General features: G+C 34.8%; 1 protein-coding gene across 1 annotated transcript in view; it reads left to right on the top strand.

The window, feature by feature from the left end:
- Positions 1-18769, top strand: part of LOC119244620 (coiled-coil domain-containing protein 7-like) — a 51776-nt gene that overhangs the window by 16746 nt on the left and 16261 nt on the right. Inside the window, exons 8-14 of the mRNA XM_054695027.1 lie at positions 1647-1708; positions 3020-3076; positions 6081-6156; positions 9467-9497; positions 9943-10032; positions 11113-11198; positions 12075-12126. Of these exons, the coding sequence (XP_054551002.1) occupies positions 1647-1708; positions 3020-3076; positions 6081-6156; positions 9467-9497; positions 9943-10032; positions 11113-11198; positions 12075-12126 (454 nt within the window). The remainder of the gene's footprint in view (positions 1-1646; positions 1709-3019; positions 3077-6080; positions 6157-9466; positions 9498-9942; positions 10033-11112; positions 11199-12074; positions 12127-18769) is intronic.

Here is an 18769-nt window from a genome sequence, read left to right as displayed (position 1 = left end):
GGTTGGAAGGGTTAAGTGGATGTCAATACAACTATACCTAGAAAAATAGTACACCAAAGCAACACTTCATTCCTGGAGCAACTGTACAGATTGGAGCCACTATCAAAGTCTTGAGAGATGCAATGCTAGTGAATCCCACTTTATTATTATTTGACTGACTGACCTTTTTGACATATGTAGAAGACTGATCTTAGAGAATGACATTGTACTATAAATTTAACTAAGTGGTGATTTCAATAGCAGTTGCTACACCAGATGTGGTTCCATTGCTTGAACATCCCTTGGCACAGTAGTCTATGTGGAACTGTGTAATGTTGACAGAGTGCCATGCTAGAACTATTGCCTTACGGAAGTGATTCTCAAATGGGGGCTATTTTGTGTTCCAGAGGACATTTGTCTGTAGATGTATTGGCTACCAAAGTTCAAAATAAGAGAATGCTACTGGCACTATTAGACATCAGAGATGTTGCAAAGCATTCTAAATGGAAGAGACAGTCTCCTACAAGGAATTTTGCAGGCTAAAATGTCAGTGGGCTGTGTTTGATAAACCTTGTCTGACAATGCTCTCTTTTTTTGTTATATCTTTCTTATCGCCTATTGTTTAATATCAAATAATATACCTGATGATTTTTTTCTTATAAATTAGTATTATTAATTTAATCACTTGTATGTAAGTCTTCTATGCAAGACTGTTATTTCCTCAAGATCAGAACCATCCATGCCCATCTATGCATTTCCTTTAAGGAAGAGTAAATATATGTAATTATCCTATTACTATGTTATTTTCAGTCATATCTGGCATAGTAACTTAGCAAAGTAAAATTATACATGTATAGATAACTATTTATTGCATCAAACATCGACAAAAACTTTTTTATTTTATTTAGATGTTAAATAGAAAGTACCCACAATTGGGAGAGGATGATAGTCATTATTCAGTTACTTTATTATCTCTGTCTGTCAATGACTAGATTTAACACAATGAAGGAAGTGGTACTTGAGTTGGATCCATTGAGGGCTGCATAAGTAGATCCTTGCTTCTGTGCTTTAGATACATTCACTTGAATTATCTTTTGTGAAACATGAGGTTATTTTCAAACCATATAGTAATATCTGAAATGTAAGTGTCTGATGTATGCCAGGTATTTTACTAGTACCTAGGTAGGTATATTAATCCTATAACTGTATTATGATATAAATACTATAATACCCCAATTTTAATCAATCAAGAAAATGAAGTTCAGAGAGGTTAAGTAACTCATCTAAGGCCACATAACTAGTAAATAGGTAAAACAGGTTTTGAGCCATGTAGTCTGATTCTAAAACTTGTGTGTATAATACTTACACCATAGATAATACACTGGCAACAAGAATTATGCTCCTATTCAATGTATTTTTCTATTTTGTTACTAATATTTTTGGTATACATATTTATATTCATGGAATACATAGAATTACATAGTTTGACTTTTACTTGTGTGCTACTAATTAATATACTTTAATGTCTGTAAATAAAGTTAAAGACTGTTAAATTTTATTCTACAAAGTGCCTATATTTAGGCCATACACTCTAGTTATTACTTAATTATAATATAAAGTCTTGTTATTTGATAATAAATATGCTTTATTTATTGATATTTTAACAGGGATATTGAAAATACACCAGATGAAATACAAAGATATGAAATTATGCAGCAGAAAATTCAAGGTGCTAATATTTTATAAATACTTAGGCTTTGTAAGTTTTCTTAAATACATTATAAGTTTGAGGCTGACAGTTTAAAAATGTGTAGCCATAAAATAATACACTCATAAATTTGAAAAAGATATTCTATAGAGAGTTTTGCATTTTTTTAAAAAAAGATTTATTTATTTATTTATGCAAGCCCTGGGTAGTCAGATGCGCGGGAGGGTGAGAGAATTCACCAGAGCCAGAGCAGGGAACAGAACAGGCAGATTGATGAAATACACTGCTGAGGGGAGCAGCGGGCACAGCAGGAGAGGTCTGTCATACCATGTGGGACCCTCGCCAGTGGCTGGGGATGGAACTGGCACTGCTCTGGCTGCGGGCAGCTTCGTAGCCCAGCGCTCAACCGCTGTGCCACCAGGGGAGGCCTGAGAGTTTTGTATTTTCAATGCAAGTTCTTATTATGATTCAGATTCTAGGAGTGTACAACATGAATAAAACTTAGTTGTTGCCTCCATTAATCCACAACTTGGTAAAGACACAGGTACATTATGTATCATTTTTATATAATGTAATCCATGATAAAGGTACTTGAAATTTGCAATGAGCCCACAGAGACAATTTGTTCATTCAATTTGAACATAAGTTTTAGGCAACCTTGAAGAATGAATAGAATTTAGTAAAGTGAAGAGAGGAGATATTTGTTATCTTAAGAAGAGGCTATGCATGAACAAACAGCAGTAAATAAGTAATTGCTAGTGGAATAGATTAGAGTATAGAACAATATATAGGGGCACAGTAAAAAGGAGTCTAGTTACAGGTATCGGATATTGTGATAGGGGAATTTTTTCATATATTATGGAACCATTGACTATTTTTGGTAGGGAAATGATATTTTTGGAATCAATTTGAGAGATATTATACTGTCCACATTATACAAACAACTTTTGGGGGTTGGGCATAGGAAAGGGAAAGTAGATTATTTTAGATATGCTGTAAGTGCCTATAGTAAAAGGAGAATAGGGCAGATTTGAGAACACTTACTTGGTAAAATTGGCAAAGCTGGTGATTGGATATGAAAGGGAGAGTGACAGTAACATTAACTAAGAGAATATAAGAGGAAAACAAGTTCATATTACTCATTTGTAATACACATTCTTCCAAATAGTACCATTTGTTGTCTGATTGGGAGGATCTCCAGTATAATAACTATTGTTTTTTATAGTTTTCTTTCTCTTGAATGTTATTACAATATCGTATTTAAACTTAATGAATACACGTAATTGATAAATGAATATACATAATTGACAAATTCACCATTAATTATTCCAGAATTTATAAAGACACACTCAGCTGAAGCAAATGTGGATGTTCGTGAAGCTGAGCGACGTAAGTTTCCATTCACTTACTGGAAAATGTGTTTGTTCATAACTTCTTTTGATAGCATTAGTTTGTAAAATTTTTGGTAATTCAGGTAATAATTATTAAAGTAAAAAGATAGCTCCCCTGGAGTTTGGAGTCATACATTTGAGCTGACTACCAAGACTATAATTTGCCAAAAATAGACTGACTTTTGAGAATTGCTATGCTAACACTTGGGATGCAGGATTTGCAGTTGTGATTAGAACATGCTTCTGTTTGTTGCAGAGGTGATAGAATTTTGAGGCAGTGATAAATTTGAGAGGTCATTTTTAGATTTTGTTACTATGAATTATAGATCATTTATCTCATATACATCAATTCTTTTACTGTAGCCTTGTGCCTATTAGTTGATGACTATAAAGAACTGCTACTTGATAGAACTACCATGTCTAACTTCTGACTACTTGTCAACAGAAAGGAGGCATTACCTCTTCGTGTAAAAATAATGGAGAGAATTTTTAAATAATCAATGTAATGTGTGTTGTTTAGAAGTGCAAAATAAGATTTGGTTAGAAAAAGGTGATGGGAATCCTGCCCTCTTTCAACTTCTGCTTTAAAATCTAATGTTGCCATATTCAACCAAGGATAGCTCTACATTCTACAGTACCTCCAAGTTCTCTAGAAATGTCTGGTTACAGAGAGCACTGACTGACTAGGTGGGGTAGAAAGTTATCTAGGGTTTTGGAGTGGAAAGCAAAACAAAAGCATCTCTCTACATTAAAGGACTCCCTTTACACCTTTATGCTTTTCCTCTCAATCTATGTAGTTTTCTCTCTAATACCATGCCCTGTGTTTTCTAGATGCTCTGGGTTTTCCAATCTCAAAAGTTTGTCTTTCAACTCAAAAACCAGCAGTTTGGTCCCCTCTTTTTATGTTGCTGACTGGCAATTCCAGGCAAAGCTGGTTTCAGCATAAGTTCATTTCCCTTGATTTCTTTCTGTGATGGATTACTTGCACTTTGTGCTTTCCAATGTTTGAATTTTGCTGTTTCACATATTTATGTCCAGTTTTTAATTGGTTTGAGATAAAAGGGTAATTCTGGGGTTTGATGCTTTTTCATGGATGAAAACAGAATGTTCTGTACTTACTTGTAATTCAATAGAACATTTCTTCCAACCACATAAACAAGGTCCAAAGGAATAAAATACAATAGTAGTTATGTCAGTTTTTGCCTCTCTTAGTTTGAGTTTCTATTGTTAGGCATGTACCCATTAAGTATTATTATGTGTTGTTGTAGAACTGAGTTTCATTGTAATATGTAATGATCCTCTTTATCCTTAATAAATTAATATAGCTATCCCTACTTTCTTTGATTAAAGATAGCATAACATATCTTTCTCCAGCCATTTGCTTTTAATCTGTATGTGTCTTTCTAGTTAAAGTTTTCTTGTCTCTAAAAAAACTTGTTTTAACATTTGTTACAGTTCAGCTTCATTGTCAACAAGTTCTCTCAATATTTGTTTTTCTGAGAAAGTATATTTCTCCTTCACTTTTGAAGGATAACACATATGGTTCAAAATTCTAGGATTATAGTTTTCCTTTCAATACTTTAGCTACTTTACTCTTCTTTTTCCTTGCTTGCATGGTTGCCCAGAAATTGGATATAATTTCATTCTTGCTTCTTCTTCTTCTTCTTCTTTTTTTTTTTTTTTTAAAGATTGATTTATTTATTTATACAAGCACTGGGTGCAGTCCGAAGCACAGGAGGGTGAGAGAATTCACCAGAGCCAGAGCGGGGAGCAGAGCAGGCAGAAGGACCGAAGCACACTGCTGAGGGGAGCAGCGGGCGGCAGGAGAGGTCTGCGCGCCATGTGGGACCCTCCTCTGGTGTCCGGGGAGCAGCCGGGGATCAAACTGGCGCCGCAGAGGCCGCAGGCAGCTTCGCAACCCAGCGCTCAACCGCTGTGCCACCGGGCAGGCCCTATACATAGTTTTTTAATACATAACCTATGTATTATGTATTAGGTTGTTAGGACTGAGATGACTTCAAAGTTTTTTATATGTCCAGCCAGAAAATGAAGTCCATTTATTTCTTTTGTCAATCTATTGATAGATTCATTTTATATATAATACCATAAGGAGGTCATATGTGCGGACCACAATCCAGTTTTCTCATTTATTGATTACACAGTTGAGATTAAATTATAATTGCTCTGAGCTTCTATTTTTTGTTCTTTTTGGCCTTATTTTGAGAACTAAGAGGATGGAAAATAGCATATTGACTTACATGTAATAGGTATTTAACAACATGGCAACACTTCTTTTCAAAAGCATTCTGTCCTTGAGTTGTCACTTGATTCTCTATTATTTTTTTATTGCGATAACACTGATTTACACCACTATATGTATTTTAGGAGTACAGGTTCACACCTCTTTAAATGGAGGATACCACACCTCACCTACCACCAAAGTTCTAATAACCTTCCACCACAATCCACTGGATCCTGCTACCCTTTGCTCCCACTTCCCATCCACTCTGCCTCTGATAAACTCAGTTCTGTTTTTAGAACCCCAGGGCTCATTTTTGTCTGTTGATCTGCTTTGTTTCTATATACTCAACATGTAAGTGAGATCATCTGATATTTGTCTTTCTTCTCACTTCCTTCACTTAGCAAAATTTCCTCCATCCCTTTTGTCACGAATGGCAAGACTTCTTATACAGATGGCATGTGGGCACATGAAAAAATTCTCATCATCATATATTATTGGGGATATTCAAATAAAAAAACCCCAAATATCACTTCACACCTGTGAAAATGACCTATATGAAAAAGACTAGAAACAGCAGATGTTGTAAAGGGTGTAGAGAAAAAGGTACCTTCATATGCTGTTGTTGGCAATGTGGATGCAGCCACTTTGCCGCTGCCTCTCTTTACTTATATAGTTCTTGCACATTTAGCAGTAAATTATATCAGTATAGACATATTATTTCAGCCATTTGTAATACCTTTGTTTTCTCTTGTTATTATAGCAACTGATTATTCACTGAATAATCAATTTGATGCCATGTTGAAAATATTTGAAAAACAGTCAGATGTGTTGGAGAAGTAAGTTTTGTTTTTGATCTTAGAGCAAAATGTTAAGTTTTTCACAATTGAGTACAATATTAGATTTTAGTTTGTTATCTACGTCCTTTACTATGTTTATTATTGTACTTAATTTTGTTGAGGGCTTTTTTTTTTTTTAATGATAAAAGGATGTTGAAACTTGTCCAATGCTTTTCTGTATCCATTGAGAAGGTCATTAGATTTTTGTCTTTCCTTTTGTTGATATGGGACTCAACACCAATGGTAAGGGAAACAAAAGCAAAAATAAACAAATGGGACTATGCAAAAACTAAAAAGCTAATGTGCAGCAAAAGAAACATATGCTAAAAACAAAAACATATCCTTCTAAATGGGAGAATATATATCCCAAGTCTGACAAGATGCCAATAACCCAAATTAAAAAAAAAATACTCATAAAACAACAACAAAAAAAACAATGCAATTAAAAATGACCAGAGGATCTGAAAAAACATTTTCCAAAGAAGACCTACAGATGTCCAATAGGCACATGAAAAGTTGTTCGTTATCTCTTTTATTATTATGTAACTGCAAATCATGACAGAAATGAGATATCACCTTATACTGGTGAGAATGGCTATTTTCGAAAAGAAACAGCAAGTGTTGGAAATGATGTGCACTAGGGGAACCCTGACACACTGTTGGTGAGAATAAATTGGTAAAGCCGTGATGAAACCAGTATGGAGATAAAAGAAATTTCGTATGATCCAGTTACCTCACTTCTGGGAATTTTCTTGAAAAATACAGGAAGATAAACACACTAATTTGAAGAGCTATGTGCACTTTTTTCCCCCCAGAATTAATTACAATGGTCAAAAGCTGGAGATAATCTAAATGCCTACTGACAGACCCATTGCCGGGGAGCTCACCAGAGGTCATGCATGCCCTCTGGCCCACACACCCAGTCAGACTTACCACTGTAGCATATGCCAGGAGCTGTGCCAGTCAGGCCCTACCTGTACCTACCACCTGGTATATACCCAGAATGTGGGAGAGGAAGATCCATACCTTAAGAAGCCCCTTAAATAGTTCTTTTTGGAAATCATGTGGCAAATTAGAATTGCAAATAGAGATTGGGTTGTGGGATGGTTACTGAAGGAAAGTACTGAGAGCTGCTGAGAGCTGTGGTCCAAAGTTGGGAATGAAGTTGCTAACATTGGTAAGAAAATTGCCTAACACTGGAGTCATGTACGATATTGCCAAGAATATAAACCTATTAGAAAAATGCATCATGATTTTTTTTCCTAAGGAGACTAGGTATTAGAAGTAAGGATAGTAGGGTTGTTTTGCTTTTAAAACTATCTTTAGCCTGTGTACATGTATTGTAGGTGGTTGTGTTATGTCAAAATAGATGTGGAATAATTATAATTCCAACATGGAATATTCAGTCCTGATTGAATTTATTTTGGCCAAAAACATAATAATGGATTATTGCTTCACACAGTTCAAAATCTGATTTAATGTTGTCTGCAGACTTAAATGTAAGAAAACAATCATAAATATAGTGGAGTTATTGAACTCTATCAATATTAAAAACATCTTATTAAAAATTAATCAGTTAAAAGATAAGCTATGGACCATGAAAAATAATTATGCATTTACAATGGAAAAGAGTGATAACAAGTATAACTCCATAAAAAAGTCAGACAACCCTCAAAAAATAGGCAAAGTGTATATATAAGTGGGTTAACTAAGGAAGAGACAAAAATGATCAATAAACATCTTAGGAGATACTTAATCTGACTTGAATCAATTCTCAACTCACTCTATGAGACTAGTTTTACTCTTATACCAAAACCAGACAAAAATATTATAAGAAAGTCATAGGCTAATATTCTATAAATATAAATGCAAAAAATTCATTAACAAAAGAAAAAAATAGTTTAATTAAAATTTATAAAAATTAAACTTTTATGCTGCAAATACCATCAAGAAGGTGAAAAGATACCATAGAATGTGAAAACTATTTACAAATTATAGATCTGATAAGGGGCTTATATCTCAAATATATAAAGAATTATAAAAAGGTAATTTAGAAATAGGAAAACAATCAGGGTAGACATTTTTCCAAACAAGATATATAAATGGTCAATAAGTTCATGAAAAGATGTTACATCATTAGTCATTAGGGAATTGCAAATCAAAATTATAGGGATGTGCCACTTCACCCACACTAGGATGGTTATAATAAAAAGACAGACAATAATAACTGTTGGCAAGCATGTAGAGAATTTGTGAACGTCATACAATGCTGGTAGGAATTTAAGTAATGTCATATTCTGTTGTGGAAAACAGTTAAATGTTAAATATAGTGTTAATAAATGGCTAAATATTCCTTTACTAGGCTTATTCCTGAGAGAAATTAAAACATATGTCTACACAAAAGATTGTATATGTGTATTTGTCATAGTATTATTCATATTAGCCAAAAGTAGAAATAGCAGAAATATCCATAAACTGATGAGTAGATAAAATAAAATATGTATATGCATGCAATGGATTATAATTTGGCAAAAAAGTAACAATGTACTAATGTACTATAACATGGATAAACCTTAAACATTATGCTAAGTGTAAGAAACCAGTATCAAAAGACCATATATTGAAAAATTCCATTTATATGAAATATCCAAAATAGGCAAATCTATAGAAACAAAATGATTAGTAGATGCCAGGGTTGGGGCATTGCTGGGAGGAACAGGGAGTGACTGCTAATGGGTACAAATGTTCCAAATATTCTAAAATTAGATAATGGTAATAATTGCTCAACTTGGTGAATATATTAGAAGTCAGTAAATTCTAAAGTTTAAATGAGTAAATATTATCATGTTAATTATATCTTAATGCTTTAAAAGATTCTGATTATAATAAATATCTGTTTGTGAAAAAATAATCTATGGCTTATACTATGGAACAATTATCAGGAAACTGCAGTCCCCTGAGTCAAATCCATGCTGCAATTTTTTTTGTAAATGAGGTTTTATTGGACCATAGCCATATCCATTCATTTAATTATCACCTATAGCTGCTTTTGTGGAGTTGGGTAATAGTGACAGAGATAGTTTGGTTTGTGAAACCCAAGATATTTATTGGCTCCAGAGAGTTTGCTAAATCATGCTATGGTATAAGTGATATTTAGACTGCAGTAGAACAACGGATATTTGAAATAGTTGTCAAAATGTACGTCCCTTTATTTGTATTTTTTTTACAAAGAAATGTATATATGTATTGTAAACATTAAAATATAAATGTAAAATATAATGTTACAGATATTTCTGTTTTTGATTTTCAGAACTGTAAATGAACAAGATTTGTTAGAAACTGTAAGTAAAGCACTCTCAGTTTAAAATTGTACTCTGATACTGATGTTGTTAATAGATTCTAGAAATTGTCAGCATGCATAATCTTAAAAGAAAGATCCAAAGCTTAATGCAGTTTATTCAAGAGATTTCTATGAATGTGTGAGCTGGAAAGCTTTGTCTATTCTTTTGATTTTATTCGACCTTATTATCTTTCAGAATCACTTCACTACTGAAATATTGAACTAAAATATTCCACAGTCTTCCAAACTGCCACACACTGCCATTTCTGGTTGTTTTGCCTCATTGAGTCCTAATTTTAGGTTCACTATACATATAAATACCAATGGTTCAAATTATCATGAGTTAATGAAGACTTTCTTATTTTATTAAATAAGTACTATATAACTTGTCTATGTTGAAATGCTTGTTTTTCATTATTATAAAATTATATATATATATTTTTTAGAAATACAAACAGATGGAAAATGATTTCCAAGTGTTATCAGAGGAGAAATTTTCACTGGAAAATGAGCTACAAAAGCTAAAGAACTCAGAGGTTAGTTAAATTTTAGTGTCTGAAAATCACATTTAGCACATAAAAAACCTATTAATTTAGGATAAAAATCAAAGATAAAAATTTTATAATACCTTTTCAATATTAATATCTGGCAGTAGCTGCACTTTAAAAATTAATGATGTTATCTTCTAAATTACCATATAAGCTATAGAAACAGAAAGAAAGTGATGAATGACAGACATAAAATTGAAACATTCTGGAACACATTTCTAGAACAAATATTTAGTTTTAATAAATGATCAATAACTTATGGTTTTCAGATATATTTTAAATGCATATTTTGTTATTTCTTGTAAGTATGTAGTATATGATCCCAGTTCATTATAATAAGAGTGACTAGAAATACCAAGAGTAAGAATTGTTTCATTTTTTCATTCTCCTTGGCCATTTTTTTATGTAGTTTGTAAATTTCAAACCATAGACAGCAGTCAAATGGACTGCTGTGTTTTTATGAGGCATATAAAAAATTAGATGTGTTTCAATATAAGATCAACATAAGGTGAAATAAAATTCTCTGGAATCTACTAAATTTGTTACTTGATATTTCTTCATTACTAGAGCAGGAAGCAGAAGCAGTACCGGGAGATTTGCTTCTTAAGTCAGAGAAACACTGATCCTACACAAGTGTCATAGATGAGAGTAGAGCTGTCACATAATGGTCAATTAGGAATAGTTCTATTTATGTGCAGTTCTAAGTAGGAACAGAAAATAAAAATAACCAAAAACAAATAAAAGTTTTAAACTATCATATTAATTGGATATTCTTGCCAGGTATAAGAATTTTGCAACACTTTAATCATGCACTACTAGACCCTTATCCAAAACCTTTGTAATCGCTTAAATGACTTGAAGATGTTCCAGCAGTTTCTGGTTTTGCTTTCTTGCATTGTATCTTTAGTTTTGGTGTATCTAAGCCACAATTATCATGCTCTAGAGAGCAATTACTTTTACATGGGATTCTTCAGTATAAAATGGAAATCTTAGTAATGTATATTTTTCATATAGTTCCTTGAGTTTATTATCATCCTAATTATTTCTGACTTGTTTAAAATTACACAGAAAACAAAGCCTACATCTACACAAACAAAGAAAACAGGAAAAGCAGAAAAGAAAAAAGACAAAGGAAACCATGAGAGTTCAGAAGAGTAAGACATAAAGATACATGTTAATATTTTTCTTGTTAATTTATATTTTCATTTTGTAAGGACAATTTGAGGTCACATGAACATAACTTATTAACAGGTTTCTAAAAAAACATAATAGCAAATGTATAGTTTTATAAGCAGACTCAAGATACGATTGTGGGAGAAGGGCAGAAAGGAAAGAATAAAGAATTAAAATGGGTTAGATGAAAAGAATGAACCATAAGATATTCATGAATAGGGAAAGAGAATGAAATCTGTAAATAATTTTAGGAACAATTCATCTATATTACTACCTTGATGTTCTGGGTAACCATTTGTAATTTGCATGTTAACTTCCTGGTCTGGACTATGCATTTTTACTACGCTTCTTGATTGTAATTATTCTAAAAAAACAATTAGCTCTCTTTTTATGTGTGAATTATTTTAAAATGCCTATTAAGCAAGTGAATATTTTTTAATAATAGAATAATTATTACACTTTTAATTTGCTTGTTCAAACTCTAATATAGATACATAGTTTTAAAAATTATGAATTCTATCTTTATCGCTTTTCCTAAATTCTGAAAATAAATTCATCAGACAATTTACCTAGATAGTTAAACTAGAGAACAAAAGATGAATAGAGAAGGAAAAAATAACCAATGTACTTCTTGCTCCATATCATCTTTTCATATTTAAATTATACATTAAGACTTAGTTACCTTGGTAAATGTCATTCACTTATTTATCCTTTAACCTATGTTGATTTTATGGTTTTAAAAATATGAACTTCTTTTGAAAAATTCTTTTTTCTTTATAATGTTAAGAATTCCTCAAGAAAGCAGAGTGATCATACAATTGAGAATATAATATATTTTAAGCCATTTTTAATTTCAGGAAGAAGTTTCTAAACAAAGATTTGAAATCAAAAGATTTTCAGGAAATGCAGGTAACACATGATTTCTCTATGCACCCATATTTGATTTATAAGTATTCTGATAATAATATGTGTAGACAACATTGGTATGTATGTGACTATGGATGTGTGTGTTGGGGGGCAGGGACTGTACTAAAGATTTTCCTAAGATGTTTCTTCCTGTTGGTTAAATGTTCTCAGCAAGTTTCAGAACATAAAACTGTAAACCCCAGCATATTAACTGTCAAGGTTATGAAATTACCATCATTTATTCAATTATAGGAAATATGATAGAAGAAAGAACATTGTATTTGGAGTCAGAACAGGAACTCACTAGTTAAGTAACATTGGACAAATTCTTTTCACCCATTTGAACTTCATATTTTAAAAAGACATAAAAAGTGTAAGAAACAAATATGAAAAAATTTCTTCAGAATTGTAAATTATGTAAATGCTTTTTATGTAATGTAATAAAAGGAATTCAAGCAAAGATTATTTCCTTTTGATTTTGCTACAAATCTAATTGTAGCAAATTTTTTCTTTTGCTAAAGTTAACTTCTCAGTAATCCCAGAATCACATCATCCATTTTGGTGAGTAGCTGGAATTCCACAAGTATGCACCTGAACATTTCAAGAATCAATTTATATTAGTTTAGGGAGGAAATGAGAGTACTACTTGAAATATTGAATACCAATGCAAAACTTTATGGTGTTAGTTTTCTATTGCTACACAACACATTACCACAGACTTTTCAGCTTAAAACAATTTATAACTTTGTGGGGTCAGGAGTCCGATCGCCCCTTAGATATAACTTACACTGCAGTTCTCACCAAACTGCTATCAAGGTGTTGGCCAAACTATTCTGCTATGTAACTCTAGAGGATGTTGCATATTTTAGTTACAATTGTAGGATTGTGGGACTCAGCCATGTGGTCTTCCCCATAGGCAGTTTTCATCATGGCAGCTTGCTTCTTCTTTAAGGTCTATCCAGAGCCTCCTGTTTACTGAAACAGTCTTATATACTGTAATAGTCTTATATAATGCTTTTTCTACCACAGGAAAGACATCTTATGACTTTTTTATATAATGGAGTGTTAAAAAGAGTGTGGCATCTCATCATTTTGCTATATTCTGTAGGTTAGAAGCAATTCATAGGTCCCACAACACTCCACAGGAGTGGATTATACAGAGCATAACTTCATGGATGAGGTCTTGGAAGCTATCTTAGATTTCTGCTTATGACACCAGCTTATTTTAGATAAAGCAGCATCTTGTATATAGAGATATATTTTCATCTTGTATATTAAAAATAATTATAATTGCATTATTAATATTAGAAGCTGAGTGGCTTAAATGATAAACCTTCATTTCTCATAGTTTTTTGGGGGTAAAAAGTCCAAAGTCAAGACAGCAGCAGATTTGGGGTCTGGTGAGGAATTGATTTTTGGTTCATAGATGGCCATCTTCTTGATATGTCTCCACATGGGAGAAAGGGGAAGACAGTTCTCTGGAGTCTCTTTTATAAGGACACTAATCCCATTCATGAGGGTACTACTTTTGATTTTCAGATTGTTAGAAATATAGAGTATGTTTGCTCTAGGCAAGTATGTGGGTAACTGACAACTTAATCATATGATATAAAAAGGATAAGGTTTTTTTTTGTAATCTGAAATTTTAGGAAATGTAAATATTTTTCTTATTTGATACAATAAGTTAAACTATTTACCCCATATTTTTTATGCCAGAGGTAATTACCATTATTCTATTTTTAGAAGAGAAAACTCAGATATGTTAAATAACCCAACCAGGTTTGTAGAGTTATTAGATAAAGCCTGGTTGGACTGAATAGCCCAAGGGCCTTCTGTATTTGTAGGTGGGGCTAAAATCATAGGCATAAATTCAAATGCTATCTCCCCATTTACCAATTCTTTGCAGTGATTATCACCTTGATAAATTTACATAAACTTCACTTAGTTCCTTTTATGCATAGTGCCAAGAACTCTGTATTTCTGTGAAAACTGCTTGTTATTTACTTTCAAATATGAAGTTGCCTATGCAGACATAAATATAACTATTCTATATATTAGAAAATTGAATACATTTGCTACCTATAACAATGTAATAAGAGGAAAATAGCTAGTAATTAAATATTGAGTGTTTTTTTAATTGAAGTCCTTTAAAGAATTTTCATTTATTTTTATTGACATATAATATTAGTTTTCAAGCTGATATATTATATGAGCTCATATTGGAGATATAATATACTTAAATAATTCCAACATAATACATGTACATTTAAAAGGGGAATGAGATTAGAAAAGAAAGATTTATATGTAGAAATAATCTATGGAAAGACAAAAATTTGAGGGAACAAAGACTCCTTAGAGAAATGTAGCCCTTCGACAGGAGTTTTTGACTATGGAATAGAGAGTATTAGAAGCCTGATAGGGACCATGTGTGGATGACACCAGTAGTTTGGCTTTTGAGTGATGGGGGTTTATTTAAGAATATTAAGAATGAGTCACTAGGCACTTTTTAAAGATCATTCTGCCAGCTACATGAAAGATAAATTTTGGGGTAGAGATTAGATTTTACAACCAGGGATAAAAATTAGAATTTTTGTAAGAATTTAACTCGATGGTAATCAAAAGAGCAAATTATTAGTTATATGAAATTAGCATAGGATATAGGATATAAATAGGATTTCTTGTAATACAGATTTTAATATTGTTCTAGTCTGTTGTTTACATATCAGAATGCAGCATACTTTTGCATACTGATTCTGTAGGCTTCCACTTTACTGTATTCATTTATTGTTTCTAATCATTTTGGAGTGGAGTCCCTAGTGTTCTCTATGTATATTAACATGTTATCTGCAAATAGTGACACTTTTGCACTTTTTTCTTTTCCAATTGTCTCTTACCTAATTGCTCTAGCTAGAACTCCAGTACTATGTTGAATAGTAGTGATGAATGTGAGCATCTTTTTCTTATACCTAATGTGAGAGGAAATGCTTTCATTTTTTTTCACCATTGAGAATGATGTTACTATGGGTTTGTGATATTATCACCTTTATTGAGGTGTGTTCCTTCTATCCCCATTTTTCAGTGTTTTTATCATAAATGTCAGATGCTTTCTCTGACTCTTTTGGAGGCAGTGGTAGCCAGTATATAGCAGACTAGCAACAGAGGGAAAGTGCCAGGAATCTAGGTGGGAGAGGGGTACATGTCTTTTGGGACTGTCAAACTAGCCACCAGCAGCCTAAGATGTATATCAACTCCTGCCAAGTTGTCAGCATTCTTTGTAGTAGGTGGTACTTGCTTGGCTTCAGTGGGACAGGGACTCGGGAAAGCCCAGGCACCTCAGAAAGGGGAGGGGTGACTTATTTTTTTGAGATGTCTATCTAGCCACCAGCATTCCAAGATAAGTTAGATCACTGCCAGCTCAGCCACCAGTTTTTCTTGCTAAACTGTAGTGGGCTAGGATCCAAGGGGAAGTAGTGTAGGTTTTGTAGCTGCTAAAGGTTGATGCTTGCCTCCTGTGGACAAGCTTCCCTGCATATTCCCAGGGGTGGGTAAAGTGACCTCTGCCTAACATTCCAGGCAGTGAAAATTCTCATATATTCAAAGTCTGACCACTGTCTCCAGATTGTAGGGGACTGTGGGTCCTTCCCATCACTATGAAGAAGTTCCAGTGATGTGTCTCTCCTCCCCAACAAATGTGGACTCTCCTTACTGTGTTCCTTGCTCCAACATAACTGGCAATGGGAGTCACTGTGCACTCTGCCACCCCTGTGTTTGTGGGCCTTTGCTCCCTCTCTGGACTCTGTCCAACACCACAGTCAGCCATGGTCATCCACCTTAAATAATGCAGATGTGTGGGTAATCAGGTGTCCTCTGGTGACAAGTTGATACAAGCTATATGGCATATTAAGCTATTTCCTAGATTTACTTAGGGAGGTATTTTCTTGATGTGGAGTAAATCTGTCATGGATTCTGCGAGGTAATCCATTTCAAATCAGAATTCAAAAAGGGCTTTTTTATTAGGGGGAAATAATTTAAGATTATATAGTTTTTACCTACAAAATCACCTGGGGATCACTTACAAAAAATGGTCATTCTTTGACCACTTTTCCTATTACTTAAAAAAAAAATTATTTGTTTATTGATGCATACAAGAAATGGGGTATAGGACAGAGATGGGGGTGTGTGTGTGAGAGGATTCACCAGAGACAGAGTGGGGAGCAGAACAGGCGGATCTACTGAAATACACTGTTAAGGGAGGTGTTGGTGAGAAAGGAGAGGTCTGCTGATCCATATGTGGGTCAGCTCTCTGGCCAGGAAACTAACTCAAGCTGCAGCAGCCATAGCGTGATAGTGCTGAGACTTAACCCCTTCTGCCACCAGGGAGGCCCCCTTCTATTACTTGTGAAGTTGTTCTTGCATCTATTTTGGTATAAACTCATCAACTTCTAATGACTATTCAAGTGTATTGCTTATAATCTTACATAACCTCGGGATATTTTTATTCCTATTTCTATTTTTAGCTCTTTCCAATAGGTCTTCCATTTTTGCAAAGTTATTTCTTTGTTTCTTTTCCTTTTAATCAGGTGTGTCAGGGAGTAAATATTATAGGTATATTTAACTAACTTTTTTTGGTTACCATTTAGCTGTTTTGTTTTTACTGTTTTGTTTCCGTTATTATTTTCTATTTGAAACCAGGGCCCCACAGTGTTGAATGCGGGGCTGATAGCTTCCTTACCCCTCTGGCTAAGCCACCAGTGCCCTTGTAAAAGTGCGCTTGCACCATAAGTTGCTGCCTGTGGCAACCCCTCCCCCAGGAGCCAGCGCGTTTTAGCCAGAAACCTGAGTGGGAGTCTCACGCTGGCTGCACAGCTCACTGCCCCCTAGTAGGATCCAGGCGGTCCTGCTGCCTCCAGGATGGCTGCACAGAGGTCTGGCACTGGCTTTGACACTGGCACTGATGGGGCTTGATGGCTGGCCTGGCACTAGCCTTTTTCTATTTGGTGCCTGGATGGTAGAGTGACCTAATGAGGGGCAAGCAAAACGAACCAATCATCTTCATCAGCTTGTTAGTTAATTATTTGGTACAAGATGGACTGATTGGTCCTAAAATGGCTCAGTTGGTTACTTAGAATTGAAAAATGGTCCAATCAGTCAGCTATCAATTGGGGTGGAGGACCCTGATAGTGGATTTAAGGCAGAGTAGGGGTGAGGTTGGGACTCCTAGACTTCCATTCTGTTCCTGCCTTCAAAGATAGAAGAAAGAAAAAGCATCCCGCACCCAACCTCCAAATAGAGAAGCTGAGGAGCGCCCGCCCCTCGTCCTGCCCCTTGAAACGCGCACCTAAAGCCCCGGGTTGGTGTCTCAGAGAGCAGTTGTCGGTGTAGACGAATGATGCACAAAGCTCTGGTGTCCTACACGTCCTCTGGTGACCTGTGATGGACACTCTGTTCGGGTCACCTTGGAGAGTTGTTAAGAAGGGTAGCTGATCGCCCAGCCCTGCCTCCCGGTGCTGCGGCCGCCTCCATTGCTATCCGGTTTAGCATCTGGTGTTGTCCATCCCTACCTTCAGACTGTGGCCAGACTCAGTGGCCCAGTGTGAGAGCCTCCAGCTGCGGTGAGTTGGACCCTGGCTGCCACTTGCCCGTGTGCCAGCTCCAGGCCCTCTTTGGAGGGGCAGGGCAGCGCCATCTTAAATGAGAGTCCTTTTGTCTGGGAGCTGGATACTAGCTGGGGTGAGAGAGGCTTTTGTGGGCTTAGAAACGCCTTGTTTTCCTTGTTTGTTAAATAAACCCCATAGTTCTTTATTCCCTGAGCCTGAGTGTCTTGCACTTGTGTGCACAGGTGAAAACCAACAGTCTTCTACCTGGCCACCGTCCCCTTTTTTTTTTTTTAATTTTAATTTATTTTTATAATAGAGCTGGGGTACAGGCCAGAGGCGTGGGAGGGTGAGAGGATTCACCAGAGACAGAGAGGGGAGCAGAACAGGCAGATGACCGAAATACACTGCTGAGGGTAGCAGCGGCCGAGACAGGAGAGGCCTGCCATGCCATGTGGGGCTCTCCCTGGCCCGCTGGGAATCGAACCCGCGCTGCAGAGGCTGCGGCCAGCTTCACAGCACTGTGCTCATCCCGCTGTGCCATTGGGGAGGCCCTGGCCACCATCCTTTGACCTGCTATAGCATCCCTGTAGCCCTGTTTCATTTTTATTTGCTTTAAAATTTACCTTCTTCTATCTGCTTTTGCTTAGTTTAGTTTCTTTTCAACTCTGGGTGGCTGTATGCATAACTTATTCATTTTATATTTAACAATATTGCTATCGGCGTTGAATACAATTTTATTTGTATTTTATAGGTGTTTAAGTTTTTCTTTGTTTCAAAAAATATTCTTAGTTCACTTTTTCCACTGTTGGTTTGCTTTTTAAAATAGAATCAACAAGAGAAAAGATAACACAGAAAGTATCAACTTTTTGGAAATTTTAAAAGATTTTCTTTGTGGTCGAGTATGCATTTTTTGGTTTGTTTTCTACTACTCTCTAATAAAGTACATTGAGATTTCTACTATTCTGTAACAAACTACACGAATAATACCTAGTTTATTTCTTAATGATTTTTGGATAGTCTGGGCTCAGGAGAACTCCATTTTTTGTCAG

Source organism: Talpa occidentalis, unplaced genomic scaffold, assembly GCF_014898055.3.
Source record: "Talpa occidentalis isolate TD23 unplaced genomic scaffold, MPIMG_talOcc4v2.1 talOcc4.14, whole genome shotgun sequence".
Lineage (NCBI taxonomy): Eukaryota > Metazoa > Chordata > Mammalia > Eulipotyphla > Talpidae > Talpa > Talpa occidentalis.
The sequence above is the reverse complement of the archived record's forward strand: the minus strand, read 5'-3'. Positions and strand labels throughout refer to the sequence as shown.